Source organism: Corythoichthys intestinalis, chromosome 11, assembly GCF_030265065.1.
Source record: "Corythoichthys intestinalis isolate RoL2023-P3 chromosome 11, ASM3026506v1, whole genome shotgun sequence".
Classification (NCBI taxonomy): domain Eukaryota; kingdom Metazoa; phylum Chordata; class Actinopteri; order Syngnathiformes; family Syngnathidae; genus Corythoichthys; species Corythoichthys intestinalis.
In genome coordinates this window covers 33556812-33578811 of record NC_080405.1, presented here as the reverse complement: position 1 = coordinate 33578811, position 22000 = coordinate 33556812, and the positions used below count along the sequence as shown (strand labels likewise).

At 39.7% G+C, this 22000-nt stretch overlaps 1 protein-coding gene across 22 annotated transcripts in view; it reads left to right on the top strand.

The window, feature by feature from the left end:
- The window catches only part of tenm2a (teneurin transmembrane protein 2a), a 342932-nt gene that overhangs the window by 261921 nt on the left and 59011 nt on the right, over positions 1-22000 (top strand). For all 22 annotated transcript variants that reach the window (XM_057849548.1, XM_057849549.1, XM_057849546.1 and 19 more), the window contains one exon: positions 2392-2630. In XM_057849548.1, the coding sequence (XP_057705531.1) occupies positions 2392-2630 (239 nt within the window). The remainder of the gene's footprint in view (positions 1-2391; positions 2631-22000) is intronic.

Sequence of the window (22000 nt, the reverse complement as noted above, 5' to 3'; positions counted from 1 at the left end):
AGTCCTGATAGGATTTTGTGTTTTTGCAGTGTTCAAGATAAATGTATGATACAGGCTGTATTGGAGCACATTAGGGACCAGTGCTACTTGGTGTTTTATCCAGCAATGACTACTAAGCTAAAATTGATAGTTAGCATTATTGAGTTTTTATTTTACACCCTTATCACTCCACAAAGCTATGTTATGTTAAAGCCTGTATGTAAGACACGTTAGCCACACATCAAAAGTGGTCATAATTAATAGAAACCTAGCCCTCCGCAGGGCTAACGTTACGTGAGCTAGTGACTCGGACAGTAACGTTAATCTTATTTATTAGCGCTTAGAGCTCTTTATTAGCGCTTAGCGCTCTACTGCTTTAAGATGGCCGCTGTTTATTAACGCTGCCCAGACGCGGCCGAGTCTATCATAATGCATCTAGTTCAACATACATGTGATCTCTATGAGACTCCTCAGATGCTACCTGCTACCAACTTAACATCACGCGGGCTAGTTTTTAGCAACGTCGGCGTAGTTTGGAGCGGCTGTCGGCTGCGGAAATGTTTTTTATATTTTTTTATTGCTTCTTCCTCGACGCACGTGACGTCAGTGCGTTGTCCCGCATTAAAAGTAGTCCGAGCGAAACGTGATGCTTAGAGCTGTCAAAATAAACGATTACTCGAGGTGAATAAAATTACTCGGATCAGTTTTTAAACTCGAGTTACTCGAGTTGCTCGAGTATTCGTTTCAGCTCTAATTAGTATAAATTCTTATATTGATTATAATTTGATGTAGATGAAGCAAAATAATAAGAATTTCCTTATTTGTCAAACCGATTCTAAAACACAAGCCGACGTGCTGCCGTGGTATGCAAGCTTGGCACTAAGGAGACAGCACACGATAGTCTACCCTCCTTTGTTCGTTGAAAAAAGTCCATGCTCTGGTCACTCTGATGTGCTTTTTTTGGCTTTGTGGCGCTTTCCCTGCTTGAATCCCGAGCATCCGCCATTGTCAACTTTCCACGCATATATTTTTTTAACCCTTTACCAACCGTCGACAGAGTCGATGACGTTGACTACGTCGACTAGTCGGGACAGCTCTAATGCAAACGCCACACAGAAAGGCCGGAGTCCGGGACTGAACCGTTGATCTAAGACCTGTGGGGCAGACATGCTAATCACCCACCATGCTGCCGACTACACTTAAGTAGTCTTTTGCAATTTTCTTCAACACTATTTGTGTTGAACACAGTAACAATAGTTTGATCGAGGAAAGCGTCTATGACGAGCCTTGTGATGTTGCTGAATGTAGATTGTTAACATAGTTAAATAACATTTAAAGTCAATTGTAATTGTTGTTTCCTCTGACATGTCAGGTAGACTATCTTGAGTCATTTTTAAAGCTTTATAAAGGGCACCATCATCCTCTGAGTAGTCCAGTCCTGAAGGAGTCCTGTGGGTGGAAGTTCTGGTTTCTCCTTACTATCTTTTGCCAGTCTCCATTAAAAAGTTTCTTCAAGTCCAATGTTTCTTTTTTCTATTTCTACAATGTTCCTTGTCACTCAGAGAAATGTAATCTGAAAAGAAGGAGTTTGAAGAAAATGCTTTTATAGGAGAATGAAGGGATGCATAATGTAAGATGCTTTAGGCTTTCAGAAAAATAATAGCATTGGAAATGAGCAAAGAACAGAATGAAAAGTGTGATTGCAGAATTTGTTGTGTGAGCAGGTGCAGCAATAGCAGAGGATAATGGGTAATATGAGCGAAGGGATGATGGTTTAGATACCTCTTTTATCCTCTCTCGGTTCCTTGACCCCACTAGGGCAATGAGAACGGAAGAAAGGAAGAGGAAAGATTGTCCACAGCTGTCATACAAAGAGTATGAAGGCTCAGGAATATACTGTAAATTCTGTGTATGGAAGTGAAGCAAAGCAAAGAAATTGGAGTAAAACAAAAGAATAGATGAAGGTTGAAAAGTGACCTAGGACTTGGAACAGGCTGTTTCATACAAGTATGGAAGGGATGAATCGGGCCAAGAACTGCACATGTGTGACCCAGTTTTAAAATCTCAATCTATATTTTGCTTACAAGGCTTTGTCCACACCTTATTGTTTCCCACAATATCATAATGTGAAAATATTCTCATTCATCCATTATCAATTCCCAACGACCTGAAAAAAGAAAAAAAAAAAAGCCTCGGCTCACATTAAAAAATGTTTTTCTTTTTTTATAATAACGTGCTATTTAGCTAAAGCCACTGCATTCACCAGGCCTTCTGATGTGGGAGCAATTGGATTTTCATACACATAAATATGCTTTATTAATTTTAAAAAGAAATCACCTTGTTTTTGTGACACTATGCACATCATCGGCAGGGGTAACTAACATATAGCATGTCTTGTTCTCTTGTCCTCAGGCACTTCTTATTCAAGACATCATCAGGGACCACCCCATTGTTCAGTAGCTCCTCCCCCGGCTACCCTCTCACTTCTGGGACAGTGTATTCTCCGCCCCCACGTTTGCTACCCAGAAACACCTTTTCCCGCTCGGCGTTCAAGCTAAAGAAACCGTCCAAGTACTGCAGCTGGAAATGTGCAGCGGTGACGGCCATTGCTGCAGCTGCTCTGCTGGCCGTTTTATTGTCCTACTTCATCGGTAAGAGTTTATTGACCACCATTTAAAAAATAAACTAAAAACATCGAGTTTCTTGCATACTAGGAATGATAAGGTTTCTAGTGGGGATGGATACAATTTATGAGGACCAGACTTAATATACTCTATTAGAAACAGAAATAATTCCATGTATACATTTTAAATAAAACCTAATAAAACCTTAAAGGCAGAATAGTGTAACTTTCTCAAGAAATCCTGAAGTCCTCAAATCCAAATAAAATGGAAATGATAATGTAATGAAACACAATTTATTTGTTATTGTATAACTTCATTATTTTTTTAATATACTCAGTTCTTGTTAATAAAAGCCTATCAATTTGACAGTGAACTTACTGTAGTGCACATATGTGAGCTGACTTGCGACTGTTCTTTATGGTATAATATTGCACATACAGTGGGGCAAATAAGTATTTAGTCAACCACTAATTGTGCAAGTTTTCCCACTTGAAAATATTAGAGAGGCCTGTAATTGTCAACATGGGTAAACCTCAACCATGAGAGACAGAATGTGGGAAAAAAAACAGAAAATCACATTGTTTGATTTTTAAAGAATTTTATTTGCAAATCATGGTGGAAAATAAGTATTTGGTCAATACCAAAAGTTCATCTCAATACTTTGTTATGTACCCTTTGTTGGCAATAACGGAGGCCAAACGTTTTCTTTAACTCTTCACAAGCTTTTCACACACTGTTGCTGGTATTTTGGCCCATTCTTCCATTTGTTTCGGGGCTGTCGTTGGGCAACACGGACTTGCAACTCCCTCCACAGATTTTCTATGGGGTTGAGATCTGGAGACTGGCTAGGCCACTCCAGGACCTTGAAATGCTTCTTACGAAGCCACTCCTTTGTTGCCCTGGCTGCGTGTTTGGGATCATTGTCATGCTGAAAGACCCAGCCACGTCTCATCTTCAATGCCCTTGCTGATGGAAGGAGATTTTCACTCAAAATCTCTCGATACATGGCCCCATTCATTCTTTCCTTTACACAGATCAGTCGTCCTGGTCCCTTTGCAGAAAAACAGCCCCAAAGCATGATGTCTCCACCTCCATGCTTCACAGTGGGTATGGTGTTCTTCGGATGCAATTCAGTATTCTTTCTCCTCCAAACACGAGAACTTGTGTTTCTACCAAAAGTTCTATTTTGGTTTCATCTGACCATAACACATTCTCCCAGTCCTCTTCTGGATCATCCAAATGCTCTCTAGCAAACCACAGACAGGCCTGGACGTGTACTTTCTTCAGCAGGGGGACACGTCTGGCAGTGCAGGATTTGAGTCCCTGGCAGCGCATTTTGTTACTGATAGTAGTAGTAAGTAGCCTTTGTTACTGTGGTCCCAGCTCTCTGTAGGTCATTCACTAGGTCCCCCTGTGGGGTTCTGGGATTTATGCTCACCGTTCTCGTTATCATTTTGACGCCATGGGGTGAGCTCTTGCATGGGGCCCCAGATCGAAGGAGATTATCAGTGGTCTTGTATGTCTTCCATTTTCTAATAATCGCTCCCACAGTTTATTTCTTTACACCAAGCGTTTTACCTATTGCAGATTCAGTCTTCCCAGCCAGGTGCAGGTCTACAATTTTGTCTCTGGTGTCTTTCGACAGCTCTTTGGTCTTGGCCATACTGGAGTTTGGAGTGTGACTGACTGAAGTTGTGGAAAGGTGTCTTTTATACCGATAATGAGTTAAAAGTTAATTGTTAACACATATAAATATAATAAAAAGTTAATTGTAAACACATATAAATGCTGTATGTTTGTTTGGATTTGTCATGCCTGAAGGGAAAATAAATACATTAAAAAAATTTTTTTTTAAACAGGTGCCATTAATACAGGTAATGAGTGGAGCCTCGTTAGAAGTTAGACCTCTTTGACAGCCAGACATTTTGCTTGTTTGTAGGTGATCAAATACTTATTTTCCACTCTAATTTGGAAATAAATTCTTTAAAAATCAAAAATTGTGATTTTCTTTTTTTTTTCCCACATTCTGTCTCTCATGGTTGAGGTTTACCCATGTTGACAATTACAGGCCTCTCTAAACTTTTCAAGTAGGAGAACTTGCACAATTGGTGGTTGACTAAATACTTGTTTGCTCCACGGTATAATAAGCATGGGAATCCCTCATGTCCAGCACCTTGGGAACAAGCCCTTGTAAATCCATATGCCAACACCTGCTCAGTCGGTCCCTGCACACTGAATCCAATCTGGTCTTTTACTTGACCGCCAATCAACGACGCCAGGATAGGGTTGAATCTGTGACATTCTACTGTATTTTATTTGAACAAACACACTTCACTGTTTGCTTTGAAGCGCGTTATTTATTTACCACATGTGCACAACTGTGCACCTGTTTTGTCGTGATAGTTGAGGAATTCTTAATTCTAATCTATTATAGATTAAAATAATGTTTGTTGATGTGATTCACTGGAATGCGGGAGAGTGAAACAATCAGATGTGTCCATGATATATGGTATAGGCAGATGTGTTACCAAGCCCTTGTTTGGCCTCTAACCCCAGAGACAAGAATCATCACTGAGAGGGGTGGTGAAGCCATTGCAAAAGTCACATCAGCAGAAACAGCACGCCCCTGCCTCACCCCTTATCGTCTTCACATAATTTATTTAGAATGTCTTACATTATTGATATTCATGTATATACAGTACATTACCAACCCTCTATAGGTCCCCAGCTGCCTTTCCTTGATTTGACCACTGTAACTGTGCAAATGGGTGCGCACAATGTCCACATTCTGTATTTGTTCCAGTGTGTGTGTGCGTCTAATATAGGTGTGTGTCCTTCTGTGTGTGTGGGCACACTTCACCTCTCCCCACATAGTGCCCTTGAGAGTCCTCCTGAGCAGATCAAGGCCCCTTGCCCCTGGCATTAAGACAGATCCTTTCTCTCCTGGGCTTTCACGGTCACACTACAGTGGACAACCACATATGGAGCTATGCAGCTGGGGTTGCCAGGGGGATCTGTCCTCTTCAAATTCCTCCCCCAGTATGCTTAACTAGCACATACTGTAAATGCAAATCATTTATCATTTTTAGACACACCTTTTTCGTGTAAGGTAATCTTAACAAGCTACAACGCACGCATATTTTCATTAACTAAAAGGAATAAAATGGGCAACCATTGCAGTCCTGAGTAGTAAATATGCCACTCCTAGTTCTCCTGTCAGGCAGTAGGCATGCAGGTCTGCATGAATGTAGAGAATTGATTGACCAATGCCCCCTTCTCCTAGTATCCCTCCTAGAATCTATTTATCTAAAGGTAGCTAGCTGTCATGCCTAAATGTGCCCTCAAGCAAGGCTGACTAGTGCTCTCTTTGTTCACTGCTGTGATAGCTAAAATCCAATGGTGAAGTTTCGTGAGTTTGTGTGTGTTTCAATTTTTAAATTAATAGGGGTTCAGGTCATTTAGGCTAGGTTCAGACAACAGGTCTTATTGCACAATTATGATTTTTCGTCATATGTGTTCTTGGCGTGCCCATTCAGACTTCCTTTTTCCATTGAGTCCGTTCAAGTATTACGTATGTGCATTAAATTGCATTCAACACGCCTTGGGCAAACTGACCTGCATGCGCAGAAGCATCAAAACAAGTGACTACACATGCTGGCACGATTTTATTCTGGGTGACCATATTTTGATTTCCAAAAAGAGGACACAAATAAGACATAGATAATCCCTCTTCAATCTTATATTGAAAGTTTAACCCTTTAACACCTAAGCCTTTTTTCGCTGAATTTGCATGCCTTTGACCTATTGGCAGTGTATCAAATACTTGTTCTCCCCACTGTATTTCAAAGAAAGAAAATCTTCACAATGGCCTGGTGGGGTCCCATTTTTCAGGACACCATAACCTTCATGTCCAAACTGTTGTTTTCGTCACTGACCAATCATAATCAACATAAAAAAAAAAGATACCCATATCTTTTGTTAAAATTTGTAATATTGATGTCTCATTGTCAACCAATCATGCTCGACGAACCGTTTTGAAGCTTGGTAATATTTATTCAACTTGTCAGGATGAACATTCAACAGAAAGAAATAATACGGAAGAGTTTGACAACACAAACAGCAGGTATGGTCATTGTCGTTTTTGGCCTTTACACTTACTATAGTTAAAAACAGGTTATTTACAGTAGACTTTCAACAGCAGGTACGTTCATTGGCGTTTTTGGTTTTCACACTTACTATAGTTAAAAACAGGTTATTTACAGTAGACTTTCAATGCTAAATAGTGAACATATATATACTGTATATTATATCATCCAACACAAAAAAAAGAGTTTGGATGATATTTCTTTGAGGTTAGGTATTGTACCCATCACCTTATCAAAAGTATATACATACACTGACGCTTCTCAAACACACACATCTATATACAAATTGAAAAGATTGATAGTGAAAAAAAAATCAAATATAACATTGAAAAAAAGTATTCAAAATATTGACAATAAACTAGTTCAGTTCATTTTTTTTCAGGAATGCCACTCAGTTTCCCCTTGAACAGGGCACAGAGCTTACATCACCCACTAGTCACACAGCCAACCCTTCCGCCATTTGCGAGCTGCTGTCGCTTCTCTTGCCGACTTATCCGAAGAAATCAACGACAAATCTGGCTCATCCTCTTCTTCGAGTTGATTGAAGCTTGCGCTAAATTTAGTTTTCGATTCATTCCGCATGTTTCAAAACCGCTCGCTCAATCCAACCAGCCATCGCTCGCTACCTCCCCTCCTTCTCCTTAGGTGGTGCCTCGCTCAGGAATTTATTAAAAATGTTCAAATTACTTCTGTCCTTCTTGACCTCACAATGGCTCCTGGGATATGTAGTCTTTTGTGGTGCTTTCGGTTTTGAAAAAGGACAAGAAATGATGGAAATATGGACATCCATGCATTGTTTTGATGCTTATTTATGAGGGCAATAAAACTATAAAACTCAAATGAAATTATCTCTCTTTTTACTTCGTCGATTCCGCACTTTCAAATGAGACCAACCAGTGGCGCGTGGGTGACGTACCGTAATTTCCCGAATATAACGCGCACTTTTTTTCCCCAAAATCAACTTGTAAAATCATGGTGCACATTATAAACGGGCACCGGGATATATAAATATATATATATACGTGTATATATATATATATATATATATATATATATATATATGAAGACCGGCCATGTTGTGTTGAAGAAACGTATGCGGTGATCCGTTGCCAACCATTACGATACGTGACGTCACCATTTTGTTTCAGTCGTGGAGAGCTAGGGAAGGAGTCGGAGGCGGAGTATCAAACAACGGAGCTAATCGGCGTTGCTTTGACATTTAGGCTGCAACAAAATACGGTAGCAATGTCTGTCTCACATGCAACCCGCGGAATATAACTATCTTTCCAGCTGTTCCCTCAACAAAATACCTCCCCCCGGGAACTATACAACGTGCCAACATAAGTTCCGCTGGTGAATTCTGTTATAAATCGTTACACGGTAATACTTCACTCTGATTGATCGAATGATTTCGTCTGTGTTAAATTCTGCTTTTTCACTCTTCATAAAGCACAGAATTTAGTTTCTTGAACTCTTTTGAGTCTACGTTTATTGCAGCTCGACAACAAATGTAACACAACACAGACTTTCTGTGTCCGTCAGCTATATCTGTCGCTCGGGAAATTCAAACCCAAATAACAATAGTTCCTCTTGTTAGTCTACAGCGATGCGCACTTTCGGTTTTCCGACTTCTAGCCTCACTTTTATTTTACCATATCTATCCATGGAAGAAACATTTATTCATCATGATGAAACAAGCAAGTTATACAGCAGCCTTTAAAAGAAAAGCCACATCTTTTTTGTTTTGTCCTGGATTCTGGTTAAGTTGGAGAAGTTGTCAAATCATATTATTACCGTACATATGGTCAGCTTACGGTAATGTTTTGAACTACCAATGTGCTATGCTTGTGCTGTGTTTCACCAGTCAGTAAAATGACATTTCTGTATCAGTACACAAGCTCTGTTTTCTTGTATTCTTCTATTCATTGATGCTAAAATTAGGGTGCGCGTTATACATGGGAACATTAAATTTCCCTAGATTGTACAAGTAAATTTGGGGTGCGCATTATACACGGGTGCGCCTTATATTCGGGAAATTACGGTAATTCCAGCGTGATGAAGCTTCAGAGATGATATGCATAATTTTGTCGCCGCCGACAGGTTTGGTGTTAAAGGGTTAAGATAGAACACATACACACACACACGTCCCAACACTCGGCCATGGTAGCAATATTGAAATATTCCTCGTTTGGCACACAGATAGCCGAGCATTCTCAATAGAGTTGCAACAATTAATTGATTAATTGACAACTAATCAATTAGCTAATTAAGTTACAGATACTAGTATTTTGATAAACAAATGTTTAGGACGGTGGTCGGCAACCCATGTTTTGAGAGCCGCATTTGGCTCTTTAGGGCTACCCTAGTGGCTCCCTGGAGCTTTTTCAAAAATGTTTGAAAATGGAAAAAAATAAGAGAGGGAAATATATTTTTGTTTTAATATGGTTTCTGTAGGAAGACAAACATGACACAAACATTCTTAATGTTTACCAATGCTGTAAAAATGTGTAAAATAAACATTACATTTCAACATTTCTGTCAACGATTTGCGTCATAGCCTGCGACACACTTTTCTGTCAGCAGGGCAACTTGCAACCTGGAAGATGATAAAGCGTGGAAAACCGTTCACAGATGGTGACTAATAAATGAAAGAGTCATTATTCAACATATCAGAACACTTATTTGCAGACATAAAAAAAAACTGAGATATTAAAAAAAAAAAAGAAAGAAAGATATGCCTCTCTCCACTAAGACAGTGGAGAGGGAGGATTTGATAAATGGTTCCATTGTAGACTACAGTTAGGTCAGGAAACTGTAATAAAATATTATTTTTGTAGGAAATTGTCATCCATTTTGTCTTCCTTGTTACATACAACATGCCTAAAACAACTTCAAGGTAAATTGTGAAGGAAATAGAAAAAAGTGACATTTATCCGATTAATCATTAATGGTGAAAATAATTGTTAGTTGCAGCCCTAATTCTCAGACTTATCCTTTTTGTATTTTTTTTTTTTTTTTTTATGACGGTGGTCAAGTCTGCCTTTCTCCTCCCTAAAAGCCTAGCTCAAGCTAGGTGCTAACGGTAATGTACAACTCCATCACTTACGACATCTCTCACTCTTTGCTGATGTAATTGCTGCATGAATTCCAATTTGGGAGACTTTAGAGTACAGACCGCCGACACATTTTGAAAAATGTGGGTCAGATTGGATTTAAACCACATACGAAAGTAGCCCAGATCGAATATGAAATGGTCCACTTATATGCGACTTGTCCTGTTCAGACCATCTAGTTAATGCCTCGCTCGAGTTGGAAAAACGTGAAAAAATCGGATTTGTGCATTAAGACCTGCGGTATGTATCTAACCTGAGATACCTGCCTGAAATAATGTAACTACTTTAATTTGCTGATACAAATTAGAAGAATACATACATTCCGTTTTTGAGAGTTATTATTTGATACTATTTCAAACAATAGCAATTGTCATGCTGGCTATAATTCATCATGTAATGTAAAATTGCTTTTTTGTTTTTCTTTTCATTTGGAAAACTCCAAAGCTATTTTCAGCTGTTGTAAAAGGATGGTTTTGATGTTTTGTCTGAGCTAAACAGAGCTCTAGCAGAGCTGCCAAGCCTGAAACCCTTGTGTTTACCTAGCTTTTTGTGCAGTGAGTTTCAGTCGAAAGAGTTCATTGCTCATAAAGGGATTTTCTACATTGTTTTTGTGCCGCGCATGTGTGCATGTATCTAGAGCATGGTGCTTACAGGCAGGATTGAACAGAGTGCCCAAAGCCATGCAGCGTGAAGAGGACGTCTCTGAGGCGCTCGCCCAGGAGCCCCCCTCATAAATTACACCAGGACACATGTGCCTGAACAGCACTTTTCTTCTTTGTTGGTGTATGTGCGCTTTTGTGTGAGCACAAGCGACACAATGGTCACGTGTTAACTTGGTTCTCATTGTAAAACTGTGTGAGTGTATTGGCCCTCAAACATGTTTTGCTTCTGGTTATTTTCCTAGAACACAAGTAGAGCTTCAGAACCTCTCAGACATTCTTTGAGAAATTGGAATACGTGTACACGATATTGTCTTTTGAGTTCTCACAAAAAGCTGTGGAAGACAAATGTACAGCTTTAGCGTGTTGCATGTAAAGACAGGACTTAAGTAAATGACAAAATGGGAGAGCTTGCTTCCCATCGTCTGCGTAACTTGTTCCAAGCACCAGAGGAAAAGGAGAGGTGGTTGCTAGGATACAGGTGAGCCACCAGTATACAAGAGCAGATGTGGGTCCGTCATTGTGCAGGGCAAAATGCCGACAGAGTAAGGCAAAAGGGCAAAAAAACGAGAAATGGGTGTAATGGAGTTTGGAGCAAAGAGGGCAGATGGGAAGAAGGGAGATGTGTCAATGTCATCATGTTGCCAAAACTTAAGCGGGAAAGGAAAGGAGGATTGATGACTGAAGACACTGAGAGGAGTGAGGTTGGGACCGCTATGTCACTGTCTGCACCTTAAGAGGTGAGGGCAAAATACTCTGTGGTGGGGGGAAGGTGATGTACTCAAAAAATGGTTTGTTGCTTGCTTCCAGAGGAAGACAGTGAAGTAATGGAAGCTAGTTTTAGGAGTGACAAGTCTACCAGGTGCAGATAGGAGAAACTGAGGAGAGGAGAGATGAAGGGGAAAGAAGCCTCCTGAGGTTATGTCGCCGAGAATATCAGTGGGACTAATGTTTCTTAATTGATCACAGCAAGCAGAGAACAGAGGGAGTGTGACAGAGTCAGAGAAAGGACGGAGCGACTGTGAAGGACACAATAGTGCCACGATGGAAAAAAGAAGTGAGGAACGATTTGAAGTTTGAAAATGAACACAGGGAAGAAAAGAAGGAAATTTGCTTGATCCTTCACACATGAAAGATGGAGGTCATGTCAGATGTTACCCTGTTACACACCCACACAGAGACTCAGGTGCACTTTGACTACAATTTAAACCTGATCACAATTACACAACACTCTCCCTACTTACAATATTTGTAGACTGACTGCTGTGTGCAGAATGTTGAATAACATTTATTTTGAAAAGACAATCACTTTGCCATTGCGTGAGCATACAACATTCACAGACGAGACTGCAATGATGAAAATCAGATTTCTTGAAAGAGGCCATCTCATTTTGAAACGGTTATGTTTGAGGAACACAAAAGGGGTCTCTGTGAATAACAATGTCCTGTGGTAAGGTAGTTACCACATTATTACAATGCATTATTTTAAGGATGGTAAAGTACTGTCAATTGGCCTCTTAATCCTGTTTAAATAATTGGGATTTCACATTTTTCACTATGTTTATTTACTTATTTGATAGGAACAGTGCACATTTATGAACATCTATTTAGCCACATCTAAAAGATGTAGATATGACGGATTGCAGTGATCCCTCATATTTCTCCGTTAATGGGAACCAGAACCCACCGCGATAAGTGAAAAAACCGCGATGTAGTGCCCCCCCCTTAAAAAAAATCTAAATCTAAGACATGTTTTTTCACTTTTTTTCCCCAAAGTATAATTAAAAAAAAAAAAAGTTAATGTATATATACTGTATATATTTCAATAAATGTTTTTTCATCACTTCAAATGTAATAATTATGATAAGTTTTAAACATGTTACGGTCCCACCGAACAATTTTTAAACAAGAATAAAGTAGAAAAATCTTGTCTTTATTATACGCTTCATTGAGAGAGTCCACTCAAATCTGCTCAAGCTGCTCATTTACACACAATTGTTTAACAAGTTAAACGGTGATTGGCGCATGCAACGTTTTGAAGTTTCAGCTTCCCCAGCGTCTCTGGCAAGCTCAAACCTTAACATCTGCCATCATCATCATTAACTTTTATTATGCAACTCCATTGCACATCCATGAGAGATTACGTGATTGGATCGAGACAGCTCTATAAAATACTGCATTTATTATTTATTTTTTTAAATTGGAAAAAATAATGCGTTATGGACTGAGGGTGTGAAGTTTAAAGCGCGAAGTAGCGAGGGATCACTGTACAGCAAAAATGCTAATTTACATCCCCAGTCCCTATTGGCAGGTACAGAAAGACACAAGAAGGATGAGAGAGAACAAGAGGTTACAATAAAACACAACACAGGACAATAAATTACTAAGAAGTTAAATGTGTTTACATGTTTACTTTCAACCACTCCTAGAGTTGAGTTCTGAAGGTTTATAATGAAGGACACTCCCTGATGGCGAGTGGTAGACTGTTCCAGATCTTACTGGCCTTTACAGGGATAGAGTTATGACCTCATAGTTCCCTCTAGAGGAGGCTCTGGTCCTGAGACCACTGTGAAGCCTTTTTTTCCCATCATGGGAGGTGGGTCAAGTCCATGGAATACCTTGTACATCAGACAAGCTATTAAAAAAAAATTTAAATCTCAAGGCTCAATAAATTGTGCTTTTTAAAACGTTACAAACATGGAATGACATTGGTTTTCTGGCAAAGACCTTTAACAATTTTTTATAGAGCGATTCTATGGTATTTCATGTATTAGCCAGTTGCCAACATGTAATGCAGTATTCAATGTGTGATAAAATAATTAAATGCAGAAACATTCGCGCAGCCCCAGGTGTTATAAATGGTCGTATTTGTTTAAAATTGTTCAGATTGAATTGCACTGTATCATAGTTTTAATGTGGCTCTTAAAACACAGTGTGGAATCAAGTGTCACTCCAAGGTACTTGAATTCAGAGACAATTTGAAGTTCCTGCCCTCCCAAAAATACACTTGAATGTTTGCTGTCCAAAGGTCGTTTTGTGAACATCATAAAAAATCAGTTTTAGCTGTGTTTAGTAGTAGGCAAGATTTGTAAAGCCATTGATTTATAGGAATGTGGCTGCTATTCAAGCCTCACTTCTTGACCCCAAAGTCCCTTATCCATCTTCAGTACATGTGGCTTCCCTTCTGCTTATCCAAGGCAGAACAGCTAGAGGTCAGGATGTGTTGCTCATGCCAGCGCAAGTGAGTAGGTGAGTGTGTGTGTCCTCATCCATTTAGTATGAGTTTGTGCAAAGGTAAAGACACAGTTGGGCATATGGTGATATGCAGGAACCTGGCTGCAAGGATCAACCATGGAGCTTGTGTCCATAACAGCAGGGTCTGTCATATCAAGGTTTGACTCTTACCACATTCTGCCAGTCCAGGAAAAAGGGCAGAGCCAGGGCCGCACACAAGGTGCCACACCATCTGCACCTGAGGGATAAATGGTCATCTCCATTGTCCAATTCATACAAGGGCACAGCTTGCATAAGGTTTTGTTACATTAGTGTTTATCCTTGAACTACTCATAGGTATTTAGGTTGGATAAGATCATATGCTCTGATTATTGCATTTAACCCACAACACGTTTAATTAGCAGCTTCAGTAACGTCATGGCCGGGCAGTGTTCATATTGCATTGCATTAGCGTGCAAGAGCTTGTTTGATTCATTTATTTTCTCATTCATTTATTCATTAGTGTGGGTCTTATCAGAGCTCAATTGTCAGTCCAATTAGGTCCCACTAGTCCTGTGTTGGAAACAGGAGAGGGATGAGAGAATCTATTTTTCTCTCTTCTCTTGCTTTCTCCCATTTTGTATCTTGGCCTCCAAAACATGTTCTCCCTTTCTCCGTCCTTGATTCCCCCTCACTCATTCTCTCTCGTTCTCTGATCTATGATAAGATAGCATAGTTCCTCATATCCTGTTTCTAATACAGATCGATGAGAGGGAGAGGACCGGTAGGATGGATGAGAAGTGGCAGAATGGGTTGATTTGGAACAGAGAAAGTGGAGGATGGGTAAAGCAGAGGCGGGTGGGGAGGATAAGGTAGAGATATCCGAGAAGGAAATGAGGATTCAGAAAGGAGGACATCGCTCAGATTCACATCTCTTCATTTAGCCGAACGTGCACACAAACATTCGTACAAGAGTCTTGTGCATGCACTGCTATATTTGCATGGAGCCATCTCAGTATCTTAGTGCCAATATGCACTAGATTGAGTGACTTCCCGCTTCTAACGTGTGATACAGGTGTAGGCGTGATGAGCAACTTTTTTATGTTGCAGTCAATTTCAGTTAGGTTGCATCAGCTGGGTGAGAAGGTCCCATTGGGGTTGCACTGTGTGTGCGTGAGTGTGTGTCAATTGGATATCATGGTTAGTGATAGAATATGCGGGTTGTATTGTAGTGATTTAAATATTATGAACATTTCCATTTATTGAAGCATGAAATATATAAGCTTGGGTCACGTGTATTCGATTTTTTTGATTAGGTTTTGGCATTTTTGTCAAATAAAGGCAGACATATGGAGAGCTGAGAGGTTATTTGCTTAAAGAAGCACAAAAAAGCCGACAGGTTAATGTTACAATACAATAAATTTATCCGAGCCATGCCTTAATAGAAGCTACCGTTGTAAACATAATATGAATATGTAGTTAACTCTCAGTTCTGGGGTCTTTTCTTTAACAAGTCTATTTCTCTTTTTGATTAAATGTAATCATGTACCACGGTGTCCGAAAAAGCTATTTCTGGGACACATGTACACTGCTGGCCAAAAGTATTGGCAACCCTGCAATTCTGTCAGATAATGCTCAATTTCTCTCAGAAAATTATTTAAATTACAAATGCTTTGGTTGTAATATCTTCATTTATTTTGCTTGCAAAGAATAAACACAAAAGACAATGAAAAAAATATCATTATCATTTTACACCAAACTCCAAAAATGGGCTTGACAAAAGTACTGGCACCCTTTGGAAAATCATATGATGCTTCTCTAATTTGTGTAATTAACAGCACATGTTACTTACCTAACAGGTGGTGGCAATAACTAAATCACACTTGCAGCCAGTTAAAATGGATTAAAGTTGCTCTGTCCTGTGTCCTTGTTTGCACCACATTGAGCATGGAGAAAAGAAAGAAGACCAACAAACTCTCCGAGGACTTGAGAAACAAAATTGTGAAGAAGCATAGACAATCTCAAGGCTACAAGTCCATCTCCAAAGACCTGAATATTCCTGTGTCTACCGTGCGCTGTGTCATCAATAAGTGTAAAGCCCATGGCACTGTGGCTAACCTCCCTAGATGTGGACGGAAAAGAAAAATTGACGAGAGATTTCAACGAAAGATTGTGCAGATGGTGGATAAAGAACCTCAACTAACATCCAAAGAAGTTCAAGCTGTCCTACAGTCCGAGGGTACAACAGTGTCAACCCGTACCATCCGTCTGCAACTAAATGAAAAGGGACTGTATGGTAGGATACCCAGGAAGAACCCACTTCTGGCCCAGAGACATAAAAAAGCCAGGCTGGAGTTTGCTAAAACTTACATGAGAAAGCCAAAAAACGTTTTGGAAGAATGTTCTCTGGTCAGATCAGACAAAAGTAGAGCTTTTTTGGGAAAAGGCATCATTATAGAGTTTACCAGAAAAAAGCGAGGCCTTCAAAGAAAAGAAAACGGTCCCCACAGTCAAACATGATAGAGGTTCCCTGATGTTTTGGGATTGTTTTGCTGCCTCTGGCACTGGAGTGCTTGACCGTGTGCATGGCATTATGAAGTCTGAACACTACCAACAAATTTTGCAGCATAATATAGGGCCCAGTGTGAGAAAGCTGGGTCTCCCTCAGAAGTCATGGATCTTCCGGCAGGACAATGACTTCAAAGAGCACTAGAAAATGGTTTGAGAGAAAGCACTGGAGACTTCTAAAGTGGCCAGCAATGAGTCCAGACCTGAATCCCATATAACACCTGTGGAGAGATCTGAAAATGGCAGTTTGGAGAAGGCACCCTTCAAATCTCAGAGACCTGGAGCAGTTGGCCAAAGAGGAGTCGTCTAAAATTCCAGCAGTGCATTGTAAGAAACTCATTGATGGATACCGGAAGCAGATGTTTGCAGTTATTTTGTCTAAAGGTTGTGCTACCAAGTATTAGGCTGAGGGCGACAGTACTTTTGTCCGGCCCATTTATGGAGTTTAGTGTACAATGATAATGATTTAATTTTTTTTTTTCATTGTCTTTCGTGTTTTGTCATTGCAAGTAAAATAAATGAAGATATTACTACCAAAGCATTTGTAATTGCAACCATTTTCTGGGAGAAATTGAGCAATATCTGACAGAATTGCAGAGGCGCTAATACTTTTGGCCAGCACTGTAATAATGAGTGAGTTTAACATAGCTAGAAATTCCATGTTTGCATGAAAACCATAAATTTGAATTACAACGTGTACATTGGAACAAAATGTTCACTAGAATGGGCACATTGGAACCATATGTTCACTGTGTTGTTTGTGTCTGTTACGGAATGAAAAATAGAAAAATTGGCACGTACTTAGCTTTTTAGCTGAGAAGAAAATATCTTCAACAGATATGTCGTCATGGATCTGCAACGATCCTATTGAGCACGCATGTGCAGATGAATACACCAAAAGATGCAGACAAATTATAATCCCTTGATTATTTGAGCTTCAGGAGTCAAACGTCACTGCACTGAGATAAACCATCTCTAGAAAATCAGCAATGAAAAGAAAGCAGATTTGCTGGAGGTGAATGGATGACAATTTTGTAAATGTTCTTAATGGCTAAGAAAATTGACAAAATGAAGTCAATTTTCTCTTATTACTGTCTCTATTATGAGTAGTGCTGAAAGAACAGCAATATTGAAGGCTCATAAAAATGATTGTCAATCTTTACTACATTTATCACATGGGTTTTTGGTATTGTTGGCCTCCCATTTAGGGGACAGAAACACTCGAAACACCTTTTGTAGTTTTGAAGTTTGATGCTGCAACTCACTTGTAGACCACTACAAACTAATGCTACGAAAACAGAAAACTATCTTGCTAAATTAACACATCTCTGAAAGTGCCACTCAAAATACAGCATTAGTATTACTAACGGATGACGGTCTTGGCGATGAGGACGTCTGGTAGAAATGCAGGCGAAAGACTTCCTAAACTAATTAAAACGATAGAGGGCTGGTCTCGGCTACAATTACCATCCTAATAGAGGTCAGAGTTGTTCATTTAGTGGCAAATTAAAACAGTTAATATGCATTTATTGGATGGCCATGGGAGATGGCAAAGAGAATTGAGCTGCCTCTGTGTGTACAAAGCAGGCAGGCAAACCCACACCATTTTTTTGTCATTGTTGGATTAAGATCAGATCCATAGTCAGTGTTTCCCTCAGGATTTTTTGAAGCTGCGGTGGTGGGCTGCATCGGAGTCGGACTTCCTCACCATGTCGTGCCACGGCAAAATTGCGTCATATCATGACATTTTTTTTCTTCACATTTTGTTTCCCAAAAAAACCATAATAAAGATCTATTTGAAATATTTCATGAGCCAGGCTAATGTCGTAGCTCTCAGCTATGGTTCATGTACTTAAAATGCGTAGCTGATTACAGTTACATTACCTTACGTAATAATACGATTGTTTTTTTCTCGTAGCAATAGTATGACTTACATTTCGTAGTCCTTCTTTTTCCTTTTATTTGGCCCTAATATGTACTACATTTACACAACAATAATAGTACTTCTGTTAATGGACCAATAGCTTAGGTTTGCATAGGGACGTTAGGGACATAACACTAGCAACTTTTCGGGATGCTCAAATTGTCCCCACCAAATTTTAAGCAAGCTTTTTGCATTATATAATGAGTTCAGTTACAGAGGTCATTTAGATTGTCTTCACATATTTTGTAAGGATAGAATTGACCCTACCGTTATTAAGTGAATTACTTTCATTATGTTCAGACTTACCCTGACACCATTTTTCCCCCCTCAAACGCACGTTTGATTGGCAGCTGACTAAATTCCCTTGCTTTCAATCTACTAGAAATAAGTGAAATTATCTGCCAGTGCTTTAAGTAAATTTTACTCAGATTTGTTGAAATAAGATTATTTTCAAAAAGCTATTTTTAACACACTTATTTTAAGCAAAAAAAAAAAAAAAATCAACAAGTGATATTGTTCAAAACATTATTTGAAAGCATTTTCCCCTTGATTTTGGTGAAAAATGACCAACCTATAGATGTATGGGCTTAATAAGAACAATTGGTAATATTTACCTAGGGTTAGGTTTGGTGGTGAGAAATGTAGCCTTGACCCCCGTTCACCCAATCTGTTGGGTCTTATTACGGTAATGTCCGTCCCCAGCAAAAGTGTACATGGAGGTTAGGTTATGCTGTTATGTCATCCTTACCAATATTGTAATGGATCCATTTCAAGGAGTAGGGGGAAATTCTAATTGCCGTGTAAAGAGATTTACTAGTTTCGGTGAGAAGGTGAATATTTTTTTGTTGTTGTTCGTGAACTATACTTCCACACAAATGCACATTGAGGTACCAATTAGCTCAGCAAGGAGAAATATGAGAGTCATTTTTCGAGTGTCCCAGAGCTCACGAAACTTGGATAAAAAGAGCGCATTTATCAAGGTTTCGTCAGCCGTGATTGCGTTTATCCGTCCGCCGAAACAGCCTGGTAGCAGATATAATAAGTACGCCTGCCCCTCTGCTATTGAACGTGTTGTTGATATTAGTGCGGCGGCGCTCTCCCCGCCTCTTGGCGTAATTTCATTCAAACTTGCCGTTCCGTCCAAGACGGCCGTCCACCGCTTACTTTCGCAGAAAAGTCATATCCAAAATACTGTAATGCACCGGATGGGGGGAAGAAGAAGAGAAGTCTGTATTGGCTTACCCACTTTATTGTGGCACCAATAATAAAGAGAAACAATAACAAAATAACAGCGGGCTTCTGTGAAATGCGACCGCTATCTCGCTTCCCTCTACGTCACAGCTCCTCGTCCGATCTTCTCTTAAGGGCGCCTCGCGGAGTTACGGACATTACAATACACAATGAATAGGTTGCTGCTGAACACTTCACACTAGGCTGCCGCTAGTTTGAAACGGCCTTAAACATTTTTTTTGTTTTTTTAAACATCTCTTTTGCACGGCGTGGCGGCTTTTATTTGGGTGTGGTGGTGCGCCACAATAATTAATATGTAGGGTAGGGTTGTTCCGATCATGTTTTTTGCTCCTGATCCGATCCCGATCGTTTCAGTTTGAGTATCTGCAGATCCCGATATTTCCCGATCCGATTGCTTTTTTTTGCTCCCGTTTAAATTCCAATCAATCCCGATAATTTTTCCCGATCATATACATTTTGGCAATGCATTAAGAAAAAAATGAATAAAACTCGGACGAATATATACATTAAACATACAGTACATAAGTACTGTATTTGTTTATTATGACAATAAATCCTCAAGATGGCATTTACATTATTAACATTCTTTCTGTGAGAGGGATCCACGGATAGAAAGACTTGTGACTTTGTGTATTGTGACTAAATATTGCCATCTAGTGTATTTGTTGAGCTTTCAGTAAATGATACTGCAGCCATGCCCCAATGCATGATGGGAAGTGGAACCATGATGGGAAGTAAAACCATGACTGTGGGTCGTGCTACCAATGGATATATCTTCTCTGCTTTGGGAAATAACTTAAGGTGTTAAGACAAAGATCTATTGCCACCTTGCTTCCCCACATTGCTTCCCATGATATTTCTAATCATAGGGAGAGGGTTGGCAAGGTTCTAGCCAATTGAAGAAAGGCTTCAAAGGCTGCCGAAATTCACTCTATTCATTTTGTGCTGCCTTTCATCTCTCTATATGGGTAAAACGGCACCATTACAGATAGAGCGCGACAATGAGTGAGAGGGTCGTGCAGCGTATATATTAATAGCGTTAAATATTTTAACGTGACACATTTTTTAATAAATTAATTGCCGCCGTTATCGGGATATTTTTGATAACCCTACCTTAAACCTAAACTAAAGACTCTGGATGAGTGTAACATATTATTTCTGTAACGTTAAATACAATTAGAAAACGATTTAAATAAAATATATATATATTAAAAAAAGGCATGGCCGATATTTTTTTGCCGATTCCGATACTTTGAAAATGACGTGATCGGACCCGATCGATCGGCATGGGGAAACCCTGATAGTGATAACCAAATGATAAAAAAAAAAAGTTTTCACACAAATGGCATTAGATTAAAGTGGATCCATGGAAAGAAAAGGATTGTTAGGGTGAGCATGATGTCATGCCATTGCCACAAAGCCCCTACCAGGCATACAATCATATTGCTGTTGTGTCATCCATATAATGCTCGCAGCCACTAGGGGACATATTTATGTGGTGATATATTAACCAGCTCTAGGCTCCTCCATTTATTCATGACTTTGGTATTTCAGCTTGGTGACAACATCTCTCACCATTGACTGACTGACAATTGCATTTGTTCATTTCTAATACTGTTTGTTTAATAGGTTAACTATTTGCATTAGTAATGATAACGGCTTACTTGAGACACATAAGGAGAGAGAGAGAGAGAGAGAGAGAGAGAGAGAGAGAGAGAGAGAGAGAGAGAGAGAAAGAAAGAGACACAGAGAGAGAGAGAGAGAGAGAAATGACAATTTGAATGTATTTCAGAGAATTGACTAATGATAGCGAGACAGTATTTCCCAGCAGTGGGACATTTGGCACATCGTCTTACCAAAAGTCACCTTCTTCTATCACTCCTACTATGTATTGTCCTCTAATGCAGAAATCAATTTACGTCCTTTTACCCAGGACGTATAAATACTTCCCAAACACACAATGATGCCATAAAGGCATTGTATTTCTGTCTGATCGCCCATGTTGTGAACCACTTACTGTCAGACAATGAATCATGACCATTTTCTTCCCCAACCAGTCAATGAGTACGAAGCCATTTGTCGCTTAAATCTTCCCTTTCCGCTTCTCCCTTTCCCTCTTTTCATCTGCATGGCCCTTATTCATCTTCTCTTTTCCTGCAACATCATCTGCAGCCTGTTTTCCTGCTCTTTTTCATCCTCGGGGGATTTGGGCATTAATATTCTCTCAGTTCTTGCTGTCTTTCCATATTCTCTCTGTTCCTCTATCCTCTTCTCCTCACTGCAGACATTTGGAAAGCGTAGCACGATTTCCTCCTGAAGCCCCTGACCGTTGGCCTTCTCTGAGCTTAACGGGCACCTCCTTCTTTTTATCCTCATTCTGCGTTCCACTGTCCACCGGCCCTCACTCTTTCTTTTTTGTCACTGTATCACGTGCACTGCTGCGTCAGATGCTGTCTTTTGCAGATGATACCGGCAAGCACTTTGCCTCTCTGAATTATGCATTGAGATTACATAAAAACCACAT